General features: G+C 39.2%; 2 protein-coding genes and 1 pseudogene across 3 annotated transcripts in view; 1 reads left to right on the plus strand and 2 right to left on the minus strand.

The window, feature by feature from the left end:
• Window positions 1-22699, minus strand: part of UGDH (UDP-glucose 6-dehydrogenase) — a 44887-nt gene extending 22188 nt beyond the window's left edge. Inside the window, exons 1-2 of one of the 2 annotated variants that reach the window (XM_037829613.1) lie at window positions 22468-22699; window positions 16019-16187 (exon numbers count right to left, since the gene is read on the minus strand). In XM_037829613.1, coding sequence (XP_037685541.1) covers window positions 16019-16180 — 162 coding nt within the window. In that variant the 5' untranslated portion in view covers window positions 16181-16187; window positions 22468-22699. Of the gene's footprint in view, window positions 1-16018; window positions 16188-22431 lie in introns of both variants that reach the window. The other variant, XM_037829612.1, reaches the window with a different exon arrangement.
• LOC119529332 lies at window positions 9678-10332 on the minus strand (annotated as a pseudogene).
• On the plus strand, window positions 11897-12283 carry LOC119529333 (60S ribosomal protein L27-like). The gene has a single exon (XM_037829619.1). The coding sequence runs from the start codon at window positions 11897-11899 to the stop codon at window positions 12281-12283; it is 387 nt and encodes a 128-aa protein (XP_037685547.1).
• Window positions 22700-22954: the final 255 nt, after the last annotated feature.

Below are 22954 nucleotides of genomic sequence, written 5' to 3' on the forward strand. Positions count from 1 at the left end.
CAAGAAAACCCAAAGATAAAAGCAGAGGCTTTTTGGAGTTCTGGTGAACACAGAATGGGGAAGGGCAGAGCTCTGGCAGAGTCAGGCTTATATGCAAATCCAGAAGACGAGTTTCTTTGTCTGAAAAACCGGTTTCTTTGCTCCCTGGAGCTTTCCTTAATGGCCCTAATTGCCTTGTCTCTTAGCATTTCAATAATCCATTAGCTCTGCAAGGAGGGCCCTTCCCTTTTTTTTTTTTTTTAATCTTTTTCTCTTTTTCCAAAACAATTACTCTAAGAAGCCCAATACAGAAAGCCTCAAAGACTTGCAATTTGGGCAAGTCAGGACAAGAGCAGAACTAAGAGGGTTCTGAGACACAAGGCAATAAGTCCAGTGGCTAAGAAAATTCACTAAACACCACAACTTCCCAGAAAAGGGGGGTCCCCCTCACAGCCATCTTCCAGGTGGGCGGAACACTCCTGACAGTTGCCGGCCCCAGAGCCCAGAGCTGCCCCAGACAACCCAGTGTGACAGGAAGTGTTTCCAACAACACATATACACACCACAAAATTGGGTGTAGACATTAGCCTTCCCTGCACCCTCACCTGGTTGGTCCCAGAGATGGGAAGGCGGAGTAGTGTGAATTAACACGCTCCATTCAGCCATCCTTTCAGCAGACTGGGAGCATCCCTACACAGCCCAGCAGCCCAGAACTGCCTTGGGGGGATGGTGCTCACCTGAGACATAGCACAGTCATCCCTGAACAGAGGACCTGGGGGTGCATGGCCTGGAAGAGGGACCCACTCGCAAGTCTCAGGGGCCATACGCCAATACCAAGGACTTGGGGGTCAGCGGCAGAGACAAACTGTGGCAGGACTGAACTGAAGGATTAGACTACTAGAGCAGCTTTAAAGCTTCAGGAACACCAAGGAACACCCTGACCGCCCAGACACATGCCCCATATACAGGGCAGGCAACACCAACTACACACGCAAGCTTGGCAGATCTATTGGACCCCACAAGACTCTCGCCCCCATTCACCACAAAGACAAAGCTGGGGAGAACTGGCTTGAGGGGAATAGGTGGCTCGCAGATGCCACCTGCTGGTAACTTAGAGAAAGTGTAATCCACGAAGCTGTAGATATGACAAATTAGAGATAAGGGTTTTAATTGGTCTACAAATCCTAAAAGAACCCTATCAAGTTAAGCAAATGCCAAGAGGCCAAAAACAACAGAAAATTTTAAAATATGAAAAACCAGACGATATGGATAACCCAAGCCCAAGCACCCAAATCAAATGATCAGAGGAGACACACAGTACTTGGAGCAATTAATCAAAGAACTAAAGATGAACAACGAGACCATGGCACAGGATATAAAGGCATGAAGAAGAGCATGGCACAGGACATAAAGGACATCAAGAAGACCCTATAAGAGCATAAAGAAGAAACTGCAAGAGTAAATAAAAAATAGATGATCTTATGGAAATTAACGAAACTGTTGATCAAATGAAAAAGATTCTGGATACTCATAGTACAAGACTAGAGGAAGTTGAACAACAAATCAGTGACCTGAAAGATGACAGAACGGAAAATGAAAGAACAAAAGAAAGAATGGGGATAAAATGAAAAAATCGAAATGGGCCTCAGGGATATGATAGATAATATAAAACACCCAAATATAAGACTCATTGGTGTCCCAGAAGGGGAAGAGAAGGGTAAAGGTCTAGGAAGAGTATTCAAAGAAATTGTTGGGGAATACTTCCCAAATATTTTACACAACATAAATACACAAATCATAAATGCCCAGCAAACTCCAAACAGAATAACTTCAAATAAACCCACTCCGAGACATATTCTGATCACACTGTCAAATATGAAAGTGAAGGAGCAAGTTCTGAAAGCAGCAAGAGAAAAGCAATTCACCACATACAAAGGAAATAGCATAAGACTAAGTAGTGACTACTCAGCAGCCACTGTGGAGGCGAGAAGACAGTGGCATGACATATCTAAAATTCTAAGAGAGAAAAATTTCCAACCAAGAATTCTTTATCCAGCAAAGCTCTCCATAAAATATGAGGGAGAGCTTAAATTTTTCATAAACAAATGCTGAGAGAATTTGCTAACAAGAGACCTGCCCTACTTCAGATACTAAAGAGAGCCCTACCGACAGAAAATCAAAGAAAGGAGAGAGAGATATGGAGAAAGGTTCAGTACTAAAAAGATTCAGTATGGGCAAGTTAAAGGACATTAATAGAGAGAGGGAAAAAATACATATGATAAACATAAACCAAAGGATAAGATGGCTGATTCAAGAAATGCCTTCACGGTAATAACTTTGAATGTAAATGGATTAAACTCACCAATTCAAAGATATAGATTGGCAGAATGGATAAAAAAAAAATGAACCATCAAAATGTTGCATACAAGAGACTCATCTTAGACACAGGGACACAAAGAAATTGAAAGTGAAAGGATGGAAAAAAATATTTCATGCAAGCTACAGCCAAAAGAAAGCAGGTGTAGCAATATTAATCTCAGATAAAACAGACTTTAAAGGCAAAGATGTTATGAGAGACAAAGAAGGCCACTACATACTAATAAAAGGGGTAATTCAACAAGAAGAAGTAACAATCATAAATGTTTATGCACCCAATCAAGGTGCCCCACAATACATGAGAGAAACACTGGCAAAACTAAAGGAAGTAATTGATGTTTCCATAATAATTGTGGGAGACTTCAACACATCACTCTCTCCTATAGATAGATGAACCAGACAAGAGACCAATAAGGAAACTGAAAACCTAAAGAATCTGATAAATGAATTGGATTAAACAGACATATATAGAACATTACATCCCAAATCACCAGGATACACATTCTTCTCTAATGCTCACAGAACTTTCTTCAGAATAGATCATATGCTGGGACATAAAACAAGCCTCAATAAATTTAAAAAAATTGAAATTATTCAAAGCACATTCTCTGACCACAATGGAATACAATTAGAAGTCAATAACCATCGAGACTTAGAAAATTCACAAATACCTGAAGGTTAAACAACACACTCCTAAACAATCAGTGGGTTAAAGAAGAAATAGCAAGAGAAATTGCTAAATATATAAGAGACGAATGAAAATGAGAACACAACATACCAAAACCTATGGGATGCAGCAAAAGCGGTACTGAGGGGGAAATTTATAGCACTAAATGCATATATTAAAAAAAGAAGAAAGAGCCAAAATCAAAGAACTAATGGATCAACTGGAGAAGCTAGAAAATGAACAGCAAACCAATCCTAAACCAAGTACAAGAAAAGAAATAACAAGGATTAAAACAGAAATAAATGACATAGAGAACAACAACAACAAAAAAATAGAGAGGATAAATAACACCAAAAGTTGGTTCTTTGAGAAGATCAACAAGATTGACAAGCCCCTACCTAGACTGACAAAATCAAAAGAGAGAAAAACCCATATAAACAAAATAATGAATGAGAAAGGTGACATTACTGAGGATCCCGAAGAAATGAAAAAAATTATAAGAGGATACTATGAACAACTGTATGCCAACAAACTGGATAATGCAGATGAAATGGACAATTTCCTCGAAATGTATGAACAACCTAGACTGACCAGAGAAGAAATAGAAGACCTCAACCAACCCATCACAAGCAAAGAGATCCAATCAGTCATCAAAAAGCTTCCCACAAATAAATGCCCATGGCCAGATGGCTTCACAGGGGAATTCTACCAAACTTTCCCAAAAGAACTGACACCGGTCTTACTTAAACTCTTGCAAAACATTGAAGAAAATGGAATACTACCTAACTCATTTTATGAAGCTAACATCAATCTAATACCAAAACCAGGCAAAGATGCTACAATAAAGGAAAACTACAGGCCTATCTCCCTAATGAATATAGATGCAAAAATTCTCAACAAAATACTTGCAAATTGAATCCACAGACTCATTAAAAAAATCATACACCATGACCAAGTGGGGTTCATTCCAGGCATGCAAGGATGGTTCAACATAAGAAAATAATGTATTATAACACATTAACAAATCAAAGAGAAAAATCAAATGATCATCTCAACAGATGCTGAAAAAGCATCTGACAAAAACCCAACATCCCTTTTTGATAAAAACATTTCAAAAGGTGGGAACTGAAGGAAACTTCATCAATATGATAAAGTGCATATATGAAAAACCCACAGCCAGCATAGCACTCACTGGTGAGAGACTGAAAGCCTTCCCTCTAAGATCAGGAACAAGACAACGATGCCCACTATCACCACTGTTATTTAACATTGTGCTGGAAGTGCTAGCCAGGGTAATCCAGCAAGACCAAAAAATAACAGGCATCCAAATTGGAAAGGAAGAAGTAAAACTGTCATTGTTTGCAGATGATATGCTCTTATATCTGGAAAACCCTGAGAAATTGACGATACAGCTACTAGAGCTAATAAACAAATTTAGCAAAGTAGTGGAATACAAGATTAATGCACGTAAGTCAGTAATGTTTCTATATGCTAGAAATGAACAAACTGAAGAGACACTCAAGAAAAAGATACCATTTTCAATAGCAACCAAAAAAATCAAGTACCTAGGAATAAACTTAACCAAAGATGTAAAAGACCTATACAAAGAAAACTATATAACTCTACTAAAAGAAATAGAAGGGGACCTTAAAAGATGGAAAAATATTCCATGTTCTTGGATAGGAAAGCTAAATGTCATTAAGATGTCAATTCTACCCAAACTCATCTACAGATTCAATACAATCCCAATCAAAATTCCAACAATCTACTTTGCAGACTTGGAAAAGCTAGTTATCAAATTTATTTGGGAAGAGAAGATGCCTCAAATTGCTAAAGACACTCTGAAAAAGAGGGAAGACTTACACTCCCTGACTTTGAAGGTTAGTATAAAGCCACAGTTATCAAAACAGCATGGTACTGGCACAAAGATAGACACATTGATCAATGGAATTGAATTGAGAATTTGGAGATAGACCCCCAGATCTATGGCCAACTGATTTTTGATAAGGCCCCAAAAGTCCCTGAACTGGGACATAACAGTCTTTTCAACAAATGGGGCTGGGAGAGTTGGATATCCATATCCAAAAGAATGAAAGAGGACCCCTACCTCACACCCTACACAAAAATTAACTCGAAGTGGATCAAAGATCTCAATATAAAAGACAGTACCATAAAACTCCTAGAAGATAATGTAGGGAAACATCTTCAAGACACTGTATTAGGCAGCCACTTCCTAGACTTTACACCCAAAGCACAAGCAACAAAAGAAAAAATAGATAAATGGAGACTCCTCAAGCTTAGAAGTTTCTGTACGTTAAAGGAATCTGTCAAAAAGGTAAAGAGGCAGCCAACTCAATGGGAAAAAATTTTTGGAAACCATGCATCTGACAAAAGACTGATACCTTGCATATATAAAGAAATCCTACAACTCAATGACAATAGTACAGACAGCCCAATTATAAAATGGACAAAAGATATGAAAAGACAGTTCTCTGAAGAGGAAATACAAACGGCCAAGAAACACATGAAAAAATGTTCAGCTTCACTAGCTATTAGAGAGATGCAAATTAAGACCACAATGAGATACCATCTCACACCAATTAGAATGGCTGCCATTAAACAAACAGGAAACTACAAATGCTGGAGGGGATGTGGAGAAATTGGAACTCTTATTCATTGTTGGTGGGACTGTATAATGGTTCAGCCACTCTGGAAGTCAGTCTGGCAGTTCCTTAGAAAACTAGATATAGAGTTATCCTTCGATCCAGCGATTGCACTTCTCGGTATATACCCAGAAGATTGGAAAGCAGTGACACGAACAGATATCTGCATGCCAGTGTTCATAGCAGCATTATTCACAATTGCCAAGAGATGGAAAGAACCCAAATGTCCTTCAACAGATGAGTGGATAAATAAAATGTGGTATATACACATGATGGAATACTATGCGGCAGTAAGAAGGAACGATGTCGTGAAACATGTGACAACACGGATGAACCTTGAAGACATAATGCTGAGCAAAATAAGCCAGGCACAAAAAGACAAATATTATATGCTACCACTAATGTGAACATTGAAAAATGTAAAAAAAAAAAAGGTTTATAATGTAGAATGTAGGGGAACTAGTGATAGAGAACAATTAAGGAAGGGGGGATGATAATCCAATAAGAACAGATAAGCTATCGTGGGTAAATTTAACCTTCTGGGAATGCCCAGGAATGACTATGGTCTGTTAATTTCTGATGGGTATAGTAGGAACAAGTTCACAGAAATGCTGCTATATTAGGTTACTTTCTTGGGGTAGAGTAGGAACATGTTGGAAGTAAAGTAGTTATCTTTGGTTAGTTGTCTTTTTCTTACTCCCTTGTTATGATCTGTTTGAAATATTTTTTTATTGTACTTTTTTTAGATTTTTTATTATTTTTTATGTAATTGATTAAAAAAAGAGTTAATTAAAAAACAAACAAACAAACAAACAAAAACAATGAAAAAAATATGCAGAGTCCCCTTGAGGAACTGGTGGAGAATGCAGGGGTATTGGGCTTCCCCACCTCGATGGTTGCTAATGTACTCACTGACATAAGGGACTGGTGGTTTGATGGGTTGAGCCCTCTACCACAGGACATGCCCTTGGAAAGACTGTTGTTGCAAAGGAGAGGCTAGACCTCCCTACAATTGTGCCTAAGAGCCTCCTCCTGAATACCTCTTTGTAGCTCAGATGTGGCCCCCTCTCTCTAGCTAAGCCAACTTGGCAGGTAAAATCACTGCCTTCCCCGCTATGTGGGATCAGACACCCAGGGGAGTGAATCTCCCTGGCAACGTGGAATATGACTCCCAGGAAGGAATGTAGACCTGACATCATGGGATGGAGAATATCTTCTTGACCAAAAGGGGAATGTGAAAGGAAATGAAATAAGCTTCAGTGGCAGAGAGATTCCAAAAGGAGCCGAGAGGTCACTCTGGTGGGCGCTTTTAGGCACAATATAGACAACACATTTTAGGTTCTAGTGAATTGGAGTAGCTGGCAGTAAATACCTGAAACTATCAAACTACAACCCAGAACCCATGAATCTTGAAGACGATTGTATAACAATGTAGCTTATGAGGGGTGACAATGTGATTGGGAAAGCCATATGGACCACACTCCCTTTTGTCTAGTTTATGGATAGATGAGTAGAAAAATGGGGAAAGGAAAAAACCAAACAAGCAAACAAACAAAGGCACCCAGTGTTCTTTTTTACTTTAATTGCTGTTTTTCACTTTAATTATTATTCTTGTTATTTTTGTGTGTGTGGTAATGAAGGTATCAGGGATTCATTTTGGAGACGAATGCACAACTATGTAATGGTACTGTGAACAATTGAATATACGATTTGTTTTGTATGACTGCATGGTATGTGAATATATCTCAATAAAATGAATTTAAAAAAAAAGAACTTATGGACATGAAAATTTGGTATTTAAGATAAAAATCAACGTCCTAGATTCTTATAACGTCCTTGAAAACAAGTTATCTATTTGATTGTACATTTTAAGATGCATTATAGAATATAGATTTATAAAAAGAAGTTAACTGTAAAGGCATCCAAGATTTTTCTGGAAAAAAATTGTTTTTTGTTTTGTCCAAGGTAGGTCAGCGTAAAATCACAATTCATAAAAATATATGTTACTCATATATTACAATTCAGAAAACATTAACTCAGGTTAAACCTAACATTTAAAAAAAACTCGTTCTTCCTGTTTGACATTTCATACCCCCAACACAGCCAAGGAAAGGTGCAGGAATAATGGCTAATTTTACAGCACAGAATAAAGAAAGAAAGATGGAACAAAAATCTAACATATCTTTGAAAATGGCTAATTGGGCCTCACAGTTCATTTCCCCAAATAGGTTTTTTTAAAAATACTGCCTTATGTTTGTTAGAAACTCCCCTTTTCCCTGAGATTTATCAATTTCTTAAGCAGGCACCTTTTTAAAAAAAAAAAAAATTCAGCTTTATTGCAATATATTCACATACCATACAATCATCCATGGTGTACAACTGTTCACAGTACCATCATATAGTTGTGCATTTATCACCCCAATCTATTTTTGAACATTACCTTTATACAAGAAAGAATAAAAATAGAAATAAAAAATAAAAGTAAAAAAGAACACCTAAATCATCCCCCCCATCCCACCCTATTTTTCATTTAGTTTTTGTCCGCAGTTTTCTACTCATCCATCCATACGCTGGATAAAGGGAGTGTGATCCACAAGGTTTTCACAATCACACTGTCACCCCTTGTAAGCTACGTAGTTACACAATCATCTTTAAGAGTCAAGGCAACTGGGTTGCAGTTTGATAGTTTCAGGTATTTACTTTTAGATATTCCAATACACTAAAACCTAAAAAGGGATATCTATATAGTGCATTAAGAGCGCCCACCAGATTGACTTCTCAACTCCATTTGAAATCTCTCAGCCCCTGAAACTTTGTTTCATTTTCTTCCCTATTTTGGTCAAGAATATATTCTCAATCCCACGATGCCAGGTCTAGGTTCATCCACAAAGTCATATCTTGTGTTGCCAGGAAGATTTACACCTCTGGGAGTTAGGTCCCACGTAGCGGGGAGGGCAGTGAGTTACCTGCAAGCTGGCTTAGCTAGAGATAGGGCCACATCTGAGCAAAAAAGAGGTACTCAGGGGGAAACTCTTAGGCGCAATTATAAGCAGGTTTAGCCTTTCCTTTGCAGCAACAAGCTTCATAAGGGCAAGCCTCAAGATTGAGGGCTCCTCAGACCAAACCATCAGTCCTCAATGTTTGTGAGAACATCAGCAACAACCCAGGTGAGGAAGTCCAACACTCCTGCATTTTCCCCCAGCTCCTCAGGGGAGCCCTGCATATATATTTTTATTCTCTGCCCAAATTACTTTGGGATGTGTTGCTATTTCACACTAACCTGTACAACTCTAGCAGATCTCACTTCCTATTCAAAGTTCCATGTAATTATGGTGTTTGAACAAGCTGACTGTACAAGTTAAATTGTTTAGTGTACTCAGAAAATATAGATCCTGCACCAAATAAACACCTCTTCCCTTGGTCTCACACAGAAGTTGAAGTTTTAAGACAGTCAGTATTGCCCTTCACTCTTTGGCCCAATTTTCCCTAGTCCTAACAGATCTGCTTCATTCATATCTCTAATTGAAGTATGGACTCTTTTTCAGCTTTTTAAACAGTTGCTGGATGTGCTAATACTGACATTCATACCAGGCAAGCACCTTTCAACAATGAGGTCTATGAAAGACACATGAAAATTATAAGCCTCAAGTCATTTATTTTCTAAGAGGAAAATCATTCTACTTGTTAAGAGTCCTTTCCAGAATTTTATAAAGTGACAGTTTTATCTTTTTAACCCCCAAGCCAGGTGGGTTTTTCCACTTCCTTGTAGGTTGCACTAAATAGTGCAGAACTAAAATAGCTGCCTCTGTTTTTGTTATTTATTTTCTGGAGTAGACACATTAAAAACATATGCCTTTAGAGGCCAAATAGTTTTGTTTTGTTTTTTGGTGGCTGAGATCATTTTTATTCCACAGAAGCTGCTAGCCAGGGAGGGGTGGGGTCTTTGCACTCATAAACAGAGGAGGGGGAAGGCTTTACACAGCCACTGACCCTCAGTCTTCATTTTTCTCAGGCATGAAGACATCTATCTCCCTTTTAGACAAAGGTTTCAACCACAAGCAGGGGGAGGAGCAGGAAGACATCAGCACAGAACTTGACCAGCCATACATCCTCCTGGATCTTGCCCCAGGAAAGGGCTTCATCTGGCCAGGTGCCTAAGTAGGAGCCATCAAACTCCTGGGCTGTGTTGACGAGGACCATATAGTCGGCCCCATTAGGCAAGATGCTGGCATTGGTGATATGGTGCTTGCCGAGGCCCCTGGCCAGGATGATCATCCCAGAGTGCTTAGTGAAGGTGGCCTAGGTGTTGTGTGCCTCAGGTCTCCAATGATGTGTAGGACCATATCCGAATTCCTGTCGGACTGGAAGATCATGTCACACATCTAGTTGTTGGCAAGCACTGGACTCAACCAGGGAATGTGGTTCTTCTGGGCCCAATAAAACACCGATTCTGGGTTGTTGATCTCCTCACCAAGCCTGGCTGGGCAATCATTTTGGAAGGGCCCACTTCATACCCTCCATGTCCTGCACCAGCAACATCTGGTCTAGCATGGGCATCAGCCAGTCCTCAAACTTGAAGTAATTGTCTTTGGGCACCAGCAGGTTCCCGAACTTGTTGATCCCTTTCTCCCAGAGCTCCTGCCCAGGTACGTGGGTACCAGGCACTAATGAGATTCTCCTCCATATCTCCGGCTGTGGTCACCATGACATGTACCATGTGCACCTGGTACCCGTACAAGGTGGGTGTGCTCAGGGATGCCCAAGTTGGCGAGGTTGAACATATAGCCCAGGGAAATGGTGCAGCTGGTGAGTGGGCGGCCACTCTGGGTCAGGCATGCATTCTGGTCCTCATCCTGCCACACTAGCTTCAGCTTCATCTCCATCATGGTGTTGACTTGCTGCACCACACGCCCAAAGTTGGTGGCCTGGAAGTCGATGGTATTCTAGGGCAGCAGCATGGCGGCCAGTGCCTCCAAGCTCTGTGGCTGAACTCCTAGGTCATGGTGGCCCACAGCCTGGCCTCGCGGTGTCAAAATGAACCTGGGACCATCTCTGCCAGAAGGTAGGAAGTGGGGCTCTGACTCAAATAGTTTTAACCATTAAATAAAGGCAGGACACTACCCCACCTCCATGGTTGCTAACATGACCACAGACATAGGGGACTGGTGGTTTGATGGGTTGAGGCCTCTACCATAAGTTTTACCCTTGGGAAGACGGTTGCTGCAAAGGAGAGGCTAGGCCTCCCTATATTTGTGCCTAAGAGTCTCCTCCTGAATGCCTCTTTGTTGCTCAGATGTGGCCCTCTCTCTCTGGCTAAGCCAACTTGAAAGGTGAAATCACTGCCTTCCCCACTACGTGGGATCAGACACCCAGGGGAGTGAATCTCCCTGGCAACGTGGAATATGACTCCCGGGGAGGAATGTAGACCCGGCATCGTGGGACGGAGAACATCTTCTTGACCAAAAGGGGGATGTGAAAGGAAATGAAATAAGCTTCAGTGGCAGAGAGATTCCAAAAGGAGCCGAGAGGTCACTCTGGTGGGCACTCTTACGCACACTTTAGATAACCCTTTTTAGGTTCTAAAGAATTGGGGTAGCTGGTGGTGGATACCTGAAACTATCAAACTGCAACCCAGAACCCATGAATCTCGAAGACAGTTGTATAAAAATGTAGCTTATGAGGGTGACAATGGGATTGGGAAAGCCATAAGGACCACACTCCACTTTGTCTAGTTTATGGATGGATGAGTAGAAAAATAAGGGAAGGAAACAAACAGACAAAGGTACCCAGTGTTCTTTTTTACTTCAATTGCTCTTTTTCACTCTAATTATTATTCTTGTTATTTTTGTGTGTGTGCTAATGAAGGTGTCAGGGATTGATTTAGGTGATGAATGTACAACTATGTAATGGTACTGTAAACAATCGAAAGTACGATTTGTTTTGTATGACTGCGTGGTATGTGAATATATCTCAATAAAATGATGATTAAAAAAATAAAGTCAATATCAGCAGGAAGAATCTCTGAATAAAACAGAATTTGGGGAATAGTTTAAAAAAAAAAAAAATAAAGGCAGGACAATTATGGGACTTCAGAATTCTGAGAATATAGACTCTGCTGCGAATACGCACAGTGCTAGCTAGACTGCCAAAAATTTTATATCTGAGTGGAGCTTCTTCTTTTCTGCCGTAGGCACCAGTGTTTGCTGTTGAAATGGGCAAGTTTATGAGACCCGGGAAGGTGGTGTTGGTGCTGGCCAGACGCTACTCCAGGAGCAAAGCCGTCACCATGAAGAACGTTGATGGTGGCACCTCAGGCTGCCCCTACAGCCATGCTTTGGAGGCTGGAATCGACTGTTACCCCCGCAAAGTGAAAGCCGCCATGGGCAAGAAGAAAATCGCTAAGAGATCAAAGATCAAGTCTTTTGTGAAAGTTTATAACTACAATCACCTCATGCCTACAAGGTACTCTGTGGATATCCCCTTGGACAAAACCATTGTCAACAAGGATGTGTTCAGAGACCCTGCTCTTAAATGCAAGGTCCGGTGTGAGGCCAAGGTCAAATTTGAGGAGAGATACAAGACAGGCAAAAACAAGTAGTTCTTCCAGAACCTGTGGTTTTAGATATTTTTTGTTTCGGTCATTAAAAATGCAAAAAAAAAAAAAAAAAATAATAATAATAATAATAATAAATAAATAATAAAAAAATTATATCCTATTTAGAGATTTCAAAAAGATAAATTTTATTTATTAAATAAAAGTGTGAAACAAGAAATTTTTTGTTTGTTTATGTGAGGTGGGTTAGTGAGAGAAAATAAGATACAGGAAAAAAAAAGCAGTCATTTTAGATCTTAGCTCCCAACTTCACCACATTTCCAACCAGATTCAATATCCAATCTAGAACAGCCTATTTAAAATTTAAAGCACTGGAGTATTACAAAGAAGGGGACCTTCATATTTCAAATAATGGAAATAGTAATACTATTAATAAGAATCTGACTGAATATTGTAGGAAAAACATGTCTGACCAGTTGATATTTTGTTTTCTTCAAGAAAAAATGTCTAATTCCTACATACTATAGATTGTTTCCACTTTTTTTTCTACCTTTAGGGATGCCCTTTGTTTTTAGGTAAAATTTTTATCGAAGTAAACCACAGAGAAAAGTGCATATACATTAGTACAGAAAAGTATACAGCTCAATTTTTGTTAAGTGAACACACCTGTGTAACCAATACCCATATAAAGAAACAGAACATTAACAAAATAAATCAGAGGCCTGCTGTGTGCCTTCTCCCAGTCACTGCCACACCTCAAATTACCATCATGCTGAGTTCTATCTTCAGAGATTGGTTTGCCTATTTTTGAACTTTATAAAATGGAATTATACAGTATGTATTCGTTTGTATTTGGTAGCATTAATTTTATGAGATTTAACCATATTGTTGTGTTCAGGAGTAGCTGCATTGATTTTCAATGCAGTATAGTATCTTACTATAGTAATATACTGTAATTTATGTATCCATTTTATTGCTGATTGTTTCCCATTTGGGGCTATTTTGGATAGCACTGATAGTACCTGTCTTATGGTACAGATATGTATGCATTTCTGTTGAGTATATACTAGAAGACTTCCTGGGTATTAGACTACACATATTTTCTTTCTTTTTTTTTTTTTAATATTCATTTTATTGAGATATATTCACATACCATGCAGTCATACAAAACAGAGCATACATTCGGTTGTTCACAGTACCATTACATAGTTGTACATTCATCTCCAAAATCAATCCCTGACACCTTCATTACCACACACACAAAAATAACAAGAATAATAATTAAAGTGAAAAACAGCAATTAAAGTAAAAAAGAACACTGGGTGCCTTTGTTTGTTTTTTTTTCCTTCCCCCATTTTTCTACTCATCCATCCATAAACTAGACAAAGGGGAGTGTGGTCCATATGGCTTTCCCAATCACATTGTCACCCCTCATAAGCTACATTGTTATACAATCGTCTTCAAGATTCATGGGTTTGATAGTATCAGGTATCTACCACCAGCTACCCCAATTCATTAGAACCTAAAAAGGGTTGTCTATATTGTGCATAAGAGTGCCCACCAGAGTGACCTCTCGGCTCCTTTTGGAATCTATCTGCCACTGAAGCTTATTTTATTTCCTTTCATTTCCCCCTTTTGGTCAAGAAGATGGTCTCCATCCCACGATGCCGGGTCTACTTTCCTCCCTGGGAGTCATATTCCACGTTGCCAGGGAGATTCACTCCCCTGGGTGTCTGATCCCACGTAGCGGAGAGGGCAGTGATTTCACCTTTCAAGTTGGCTTAGCTAGAGAGAGAGGGCCACATCTGAGCTACAAAGAGGTATTCAGGAGGAGGCTCTTAGGCACAATTATAGGGAGGCCTAGCTTCTCCTCTGCAGCAACAGTCTTCCCAAGGGCAAGTCCTGTGGTAGAGGGCTCAACCCATCAAACCACCAGTCCCCTATGTATGTGAGCACATTAGCAACCATAGAGGTGGGGCAGGCCAATATCCCTGCATTCTCCACCAGCTCTTCAAGGGGGCTCTGCATATATATATTTTTTTAATTAACTCTTTTTTTTAAAATAAAAAAAAAATTTTAAATTAAAAAAAACATACAATAAAGGAACATTTCAAACAGACCATAACAAGGGAGTAAGAAAAAGACAACTAACCTAAGATAACTACTTTACTTCCAACACGTTCCTATTCTGCCCCAAGAAAGTAGCCTAATATAGCAACATTTCTTACACATATTTTCAGCTTTAGCAGATACTACCAAACAGTTCTGCAAAGTGGCTGTACCAATTTAACATTCTCACCAGCAGCGTACAAAATTCCAATTGCTCTACATCCTTGTCACCACTTGGTTTTGTCAGTAATACTAATTTCAGCCATTCTGATGAGTGTCCTTTGTTTTTTAAGACTGCAAAACACTGGTGGCAGAAGTAATCACTGTATGCTTGAATATATGTATGGTTTACAGGTTTCAGAAGACTCACAGCCCTTTTATGGAGATCTGATTTATGTAACTGTTTATCAAACTAAAGATTAATCTTTCCAAAATGATTAAAAAAAAATCCCCAAACAAATATAGTAGCAATGTTATAACAGGGAAAGAAGTACTACAACACTAAGGGTAAAGCAAATAAAGAAGCTACCATATACAAAGAGGGTTGTTTTCTTTTTTTAAATCCTATATCTGATTTAGATATGAGTGAATCTGTGATATTGAGTGGCTACTGCTCAATGAGTGTTTTTCCATGGATTCCTATATCTCACATGCCCATAAATAGCAGGCAGATTTGTCTTACGGATAAAATTAGGTTAAGACTTCCCTTTCAAAGGCCTAATACACCTGAAAACTATGGCTGATAACAGAGCCTTATAAATAACCAAGCTCTTATGATAAAAAGAATATTACATTAATGTGGGAGAAAAAATGTTACCATCAAATTTTCAAATACTCCCTTCGTGAGCTTCAAATACATAATATCATGAACTCCTTTTACAATGAAATAATAAAAAATGGGACCTAGATAGCTCAGTAAAATAGAAGCATATTTTCCTAACTATAAATTCACAAAAATTATGATATTCCAATTAAACAAAATTGTGCTAATAAACACTAAACATAAAAGACATCATTTATCCATCCAAGGTTTACCTGATATAAGCACGATAATCCAAAAATATAATGGGTTTATAGGAATTAGTATTACAACCAACCACACTTTATTTTTTACAGAATACCACTTTTTATTTATACTATTATAATATGGTAACCATATTAAGAAAACAAAATTAGAAAATGGAGAAGAGATAAAAATTACCCATACCCTCCACACTAAATACAACCACTATTAATATTCTGATATATTTCCTCTAGTCATTTTTCTTTGGCATACTTGACATAATTATAATTATAATGTCCATACCATTTAAAAAAAATCTTTATTTATCAAAATAATTAAAAAAAAATTCCAAATAAAAGAACAGGAAAAACAAATATTCTGAAATAACTTCACTGCTTCCAATATGCTCCTACTATACCACAAGAAAATTAAGAAAATTAAATCTAATAAGAACAGATAAGATATTGAGGGCAATCTTAACGATACAGGAATGCTCAGGAATGACTATGGTTCATTAATTTTCTTGTCTATATCATTTTGTATCCAGATTTTTTCAATGATTTCTTATCAGTTAATTATATGCATGTTAATACTGTATTCAAGTTATTGAACAAAGACAGTAAGAAAACAAACTGTATAAGAACAAAGAGTTATTTAATATGGTTTACCTCATAAATAGGAAGTGTAGGAGAGTTCCACGCATTGATTCTTGATTCATTGACGTCAACAACTGTTACCATGATTTCAGGACACATATGAGCAATAACACTACATGTGGGTCCTCCAACATAGCCTGCACCAATGCAACAGATCTTCTTAATTTCAAACATGATTGGACTAGAAAGGAAATAGTAAAATTGTTTTAGTATTGAAAATAGAAAATGTAAAGAAACCATATCATATACTCATCTCACCCTCTAAAAACTGTCAAGATGACAGATATCTGGAAAGATTTCTCACATTCACTCATAAGAATTATGAAAATAGGGATAAAAAATAGCATTCCAATGTATGACCTAACCTAGTTCTTGGCTGCACTACCATGAAATGTATGGAAAAAATTATCATCACTGATATAACTGGAGAAGAGCCACAAAGATTAGACCTAATGCTTAGAAAGCACGGAACAAAAAAAGAATTCTATTTAGGCCTCTAATATACAAGGATAGCTTCAATTGCTGAGGGAACAGTTCAAAGTGAACACACCAATGGAATTGTTGCTTAAGTGGTAGGGTACAAAGGTGAGTTTTACAACCCTTCCTGTTAGACTAACAGGAAAGATTAAAAGATCTCCCCGGAGACTATTTTACCTACACTCTTAATATAACTTCAGCACATCATTTTTAGGTACAGGGTTATGGTCTTAAATTGGATTTCAACTTTAATCAGAAACCATGAGATGGTTAAAAAAAGGTAATTTCTATAGCTCCCAAAGCTGACACACAGATTTTGAGAGGTTTTCAAAAGTCATTAGACTAACTGTTCATTCATTTATAATGAGAATGACAACTGTCAAACTGATTAGAGTTCTTAGAAATTTAGACCTTTCTAAGACCTCAGAATTCATCTAATTTAACCCCTTCATGAATTCCAAAGAGAAGGAAAATGATAATCAGAGAGTTTAAGAATTTTTTGGTAAACTCCTGCATGTATCAAAGAAGGTACTCTGGAGTGTTGGCCAAATTGCAACACTTGGCAAGTGTATCTCTATTATAAATAAAGATGCATGTTAATGATTAATTTTATGTGTCAACCTGGCTAGGTTAAGGTGTCCATTTGTTTCATCAAGCCCTGGACTAGATGTTGTTGTGTAGGTATTTTGTAGATGTAATTAGCATCTACAGTCAGTTGACTTAAATAAAGGTGATTACCCTCAGTTATGGGGGGTGGGAGTGGGCCTTACTCAATCAGTTGAAAGCCCTAAGAGCAAGAACAGTGGTTTATAGAAGAAGAAAACCATACTATTTACTTCTCTCTGAATTTCCAGACTGCTGGCCTCCCCTACAGATTTCAGACTTGCCAGGCCCCACAATCGCATAAGCCAGTTTCTTAAAATAAATCTGATAATATATATCCTGCTGATTCTGTTTCTCCTAGAGAATTCAGACTAATACAATGCACAAAGCACAATGATAGCATCCTTTACGATTATCCAAATCCCTTTGGCCCCTTTGGTTTAATCAAATTACATTTGGTTCCTGGGTGGACTTCCCTGTTGGAGGAGAATGAGCTGACCAACTCATATAAAAATCCTGGTTTGTTTACAGTCTCACTGTATTAATAAACAATTACTCTGGTTTATAAATTAATCTTTAGTGGCCAGGATCACAGATATCAATTCATAGACTCTGGCCTGTAATGACTTTTAAAAAACTATAAAAAGAAATAGAATTATAGAAAAATGGTAAAAATGGGCAGAAACTGTAATCATAAGCTTCTACCTAAGAAAATAATATTCCTAGGGCTATAAATACAAAGAAATGTTTATTTTATTCATTTTTTGTTTTGAATAGATAATATATTCATATGGTTCAAATATTAAATCTACATAAGAAGGTATACTCTGAAATGTCTCACTCTAACCCCATTCCTACTATTCAATCCCTCAATTCAGAGTCCACAACCAACCACTTATTTTAGTTTCATGTGCATCCATCCAATGTTTCTTTATGCAGCTACAAATAAATACACATATATTTTAATAATTCTAAGTGGTAGCATACCTTATATACTAGCTATTTCTGGCTGCTGTTTTCATTTAATGTATTTTAAAGACCTTTCCATTTCAAGACATAGAAGGCTTCCTCAACCATCCACTTTTTTGTTAAACAGTTGCTTGTATTCCACTGTGTGGATGTACTTACCAGGAAATATTAAGACCTTGCTAAATCTGGTAGATTCTCTCCTTAATAATCTAACTATTTACAACTGGGGAAGTCATAAAAATATGATATTCCTATTAAACTTTCAGGGTTACAAGATTTACCTCAGTAAAAATAGTGAACTTAGTAACAGTTTCTTTTGGCAACTATCCATCCTTCCTTTCTTTACCCTTCTAGTTTTCAGTTCCACCCTTTACACCCTCCAGACAACAAGTGCTGAATACACATGGAGAGAGACTGCATGAGGGAGGGGTGGTGTCTAATTTCTTGTGCAACTTGGCTAAGTTATGGTGTCCAGTTGTTTAGTCAAGGAAGTACTGGTCTGATTGTTACTGTGAAGGTATGTTCACAGACAGATTTGCATCTACTCAATTTATTGCATCTGCATCTATGGTTGATTAAATCTACAATCAACAAAGGAGACGGCCCTCAGCAATGAGGAGAGTCACCTCATCTAATCTATCTTAAAAACCAGAACAGAGGATTTCAGAAGTCAGAAAGAAGAATTTCTGCCTGTACATCAGCCAGCCAACTTCTCCTAGGGAAGTGAACTTCACTTTCATTGGCATTTCCAACTTGCAGCCTGCTGTCTGCAGAATTTGTACTTAACAATCCCTACAGTCATGTGAGCCAATTCCTATAATAATTCTTTTTATATTTATACATCCGGTTGGTTGTTTCTCTGGAGAACCCTGACTAATATGGGAGAAGAGTACACTAGAATTTCTAAGTAGTTAAAGCTCAGGGAAAAATTCCCCTGGAAAGCCCCACCTGTGGGGGAGACAGCTGAGCCCTGAGCAGGCTTACCAAGGTGTGCCTCTTGGCATCCACTGCTGCCACCCCACCTCTGCAACACAAAAGGCTTGGAATCTGGATTCAGAAAAGTTGCTTCATCTTGCTGCAGGTCTATTCCCTTTTCCTTCCTCATAAAAAATTAATATTCCCAATTTAAGGGCCTACTGTGTGGACACAGCAGAGAATTTGGCCATAGAGACGTAGAGGTCTGTCGCTTAAGTATTTAACATTTACTATGGCTACAACAGCAAACAAGCCAGAGACAGTACCTGCCCTTACACAGCTTATATTCTAGTGGGGCAGCAAACAACCAAAATAATAGTAGTTTGATAAGTTCCATATAAAGGATATAACAAGTGGAAAGAAAAGGCCGCTTTAGATACAGTAGTTAGAGAAGAACTATTTAAGAACTTCTAAGCTAACTTAAAAGAAGAAAAGCAGTTATTCACACCCAGGTAAAGTGGTTAACTTATATAAGGCAATATAAACAATTAAATGGCAAAATGAGTGTTAAAGTCCAGAGGGAAAAAAATCAAAGTAAATTTTCAAGGGAGATGAAGAATCTGAGCTTTTCTTAAAGAATAAGTAGGATTTAGAAAGAAAAGTTAAGTGGAGAAGGGCATTCCAGATGAGAGGAAGGGAATAAAGGCTCACAGAGGGAAAAAGTGAGGAGAACTGCCTAGTTGGACTAAAGAGTGGGTAAGAAAGAGTAATGCAAAGTAATAATTTTCTCCAAATAATTAACTTGTAAATGGTCTTGAATGCCCCTCAAGGGAAAGCATGACCATAGCAATCCATGAGGCCATAATTTAATAACTTCAGGTAAAATAGTTGAAGACAATTATAAATTTACATTGTTATTAACATAACTAAAATCTAATAAACTCCACTGAAGAAAAATAAACATGTGGACAGAGGTGATTATCAGCCTACAGCCTGGAAAGGGGGAGACAAGAACAAAAACTGCACAGTATTTATTTCAGCACTGTCTAGAGGAGAGTGACACAATATGGAAGTTTAGGAGTGTTCTGGCTTCAGAGAGGTGGGGCAGGAATAGGCTTTTCCATGCTTGAATAGCTTATACCCTGAAGAGTGTTTGATTCCATGCTGCCTTATTAATTCAGATTCCCAGGAACAATGATACTAGAAAGGGATGGCCTGAATTAGAGACACAAGTATTTTAGGCATTGGCATAAAATTTCCCTACTTTAATAGTAAAGTTGAATTCTAGATATTCACCCCAGTCTCTTATGAGTTTGATTAGCATAAGTCAAATCTAAAGCCTGATTAATTCTGGGTCCTTGGGGGAAAAAATCTACCTTTCAGATCTGCAAGGCTGAAAGATCAGATCCTGACCTGTGACCAACCTAAAGAACTACCACACGTAAGACACTTACAGGACTGCTACCCAGCCTCCCTCTCTAATTAAAACCACTATATCTAAATAATAATACCTAAAAATTGAATTCTGAAAATACTTTGGAATAGAGGAACTTTCTGGGTTACCACTTAATCACATTACCAAGAGGTTATCAGGGCAGTCTTATGCCATCCATCTCAACGAAGACAGGTTCTGCTAGCATTTGTGTAATAAACATGGATTTAATGCCTATTTGATGCAATTCCTGGGCTCAAGGAAGTCATAGTTTAATTAAGGACTCCAGGCTTACAGTTCTCATCAGCTGCTGTACACTGTTATTTTATGCAGCACCTGGAATGGCAGGCTGTCAATAAATAGTAATTGAATGACTATTTTATATGAAGTATGGCTTATAGATGACAACAGGAAAATTACTGAAGAAGCTGGATGTACCATCATTGCAAATCCAAATTAACTGTCACTTGGAAGTTTCAATAAAATCCTCAATAAACTTTAATATGGACTTTGATACTGTGTTGGTGATAATACTTTGCATGACCCGGATGTCTCCTGATTCCATTTTCAATTTCTACTTTTATGTATCCTCTGACCCTCTACTGTGCTGTCAGCGAAATGGGATTGTTTGCTTACTGAATGGGTCATTGTGAAATGAGTTTTTACCAACATATTTTGAGAAAATCACAACAAACCAAGCCATTCTGAAGCTACTCTTTATCTAAAATTTCACAAATTCAGATCAATATTTCAACTTAGAGGATGCGGCTAACATATAATGAAGGCCCTAATACAAGCTAAGCAGAATATAACCAATCCTCTATCTCTTTTCAGTATACACTGCTTAAGTGCAAAACGTACCCAGGAGCTAAGGCAATGGGCATTATGGCTTGGATATATCAATTTCATACATCATCTTAGTCATTTTCAAAAATTAAATATTAATAGAAGCCTGCCCCATGAAAAATATTTAATCAGTAATAAAGACAGTTTTAACTTTATACCTAAAGGATATCATAAAAAGCTGTGGAAATGACAAGAAGGATATGGTGTATGCTTATTCATTATAACGTTTATGTTAGAGAAAAGAGTACAGCACTGGGATAAGAAGTGTGATCCTTTCAACCAGGGTAGTCTACAGCTTACCTTAAACTAGATGCTGGTTACTAACAAGCACATCTCAGAGCAGACAGTCAGCTCTTTCATTTCCAGAATACCCAGAAGAAACAGACCAGACTACTGTTCTCCATTTCTTGGGGGATTTGAAGAAACTCAAAGACACACTGTGTCTTTGAGATCAGTCAATGGACAACGTATGCAAAGACAGATACTTCTCTGTATGTATATTCCTGAATAGCTCCCTGCGAGTGAACCCCTTCTCTATACATCAGAATTCTCAACCCTATTCGAATTGAGATGTATAATTTTTTAAAGTCTCACTCAAACATGGTGTCCTGGAGCACCCAAGAAAGGCCTTCCCTAACTCTAAATAGACCAATTAACATTGTGGGGTGGCCAAACGGGCAGTCCCCACAATCACGACAGAATGTCTTAGGATTTCGCCCTCAAAAGGGCTTTGTTTCCCTTTTGATTTAAGAGTAGCTGCCGGAGACACAAGAAAAGCAGCAGCCCCCAGGTGAACAGACGCTAAATATAAACAAAAGACTGACTCTGCGGCCAAAACGGGATCCCAAACGAGGGGACCGCTTTCTTTGGTGGGCGTTGGGCATTCTGGGTCGGCGGGGAAACTTCATTTGTTTCAAGTGAGAAAACGGGCTGAAGACTCATGAGTCTTGGATAAAAAACCCCACGGCATCCCATCCCGAAGGCAGCAGATCCAAAAGGCGTTTCCCGCCCTGAGCCCACGAGGAGACGAGGATCGTGTCGTGAGACAGGCAGCCCGCGGGACAGGCGCGGGGAGCGACCGGGAGCAGCGCGCACAGCCCCACCCCGCTCCCTCCTCATCCCGCCGGGACCCAGGAGTATCCCGGCGAAGAGGCGGCGGGGCCAGCCAAGGGCAGGAGCTTACCCTCTTCCAGCACTAAGCGCGGCGTCTGCTTCTTACCCGGACGCTAAGACAGCACTTCTCTCCGGGTCAAGCTGCCGCAGCTTCTGCACCCGCGTCCTCCTCCGCCTGATTTCTACTCAAAGCAAGCTCCTCACCTCAGGCTGCCTAGCGCCGCACCCTGAATGCCTGCCCCGAGCCTGTATTTAAGGGTTTCTGCCCTAGAGGGCGGAGGCTTCATTCCCTCATATCCAGACCCTCCCAGACTCAGCCCTCAATTGCAACTGCATCCCCAGCTCCCCCTCCCACCATACACAGCCTTGCCCCAATATCCTGCGGTTTCCAGGGGCGGGGAGACAGAGGCGGGGCTAGACGTGACCAGGAGGGACTGACCCCTCCCCGGGCCGAGCCTGGCGAATCCAAGCTGGCCAGCTCAGCGGCCCCGCCCCTGCCGCGAGCGGCGCTGGGTGGGGCTGCGTGCGCTACGGGGCCGCTAGGCCGGGGTGGCTTAGCCGGCGGGTGCGCTCGGCTTCTGGAGTATCCCGCA

The sequence above is a fragment of the Choloepus didactylus genome, chromosome 3, assembly GCF_015220235.1.
Source record: "Choloepus didactylus isolate mChoDid1 chromosome 3, mChoDid1.pri, whole genome shotgun sequence".
Classification (NCBI taxonomy): domain Eukaryota; kingdom Metazoa; phylum Chordata; class Mammalia; order Pilosa; family Megalonychidae; genus Choloepus; species Choloepus didactylus.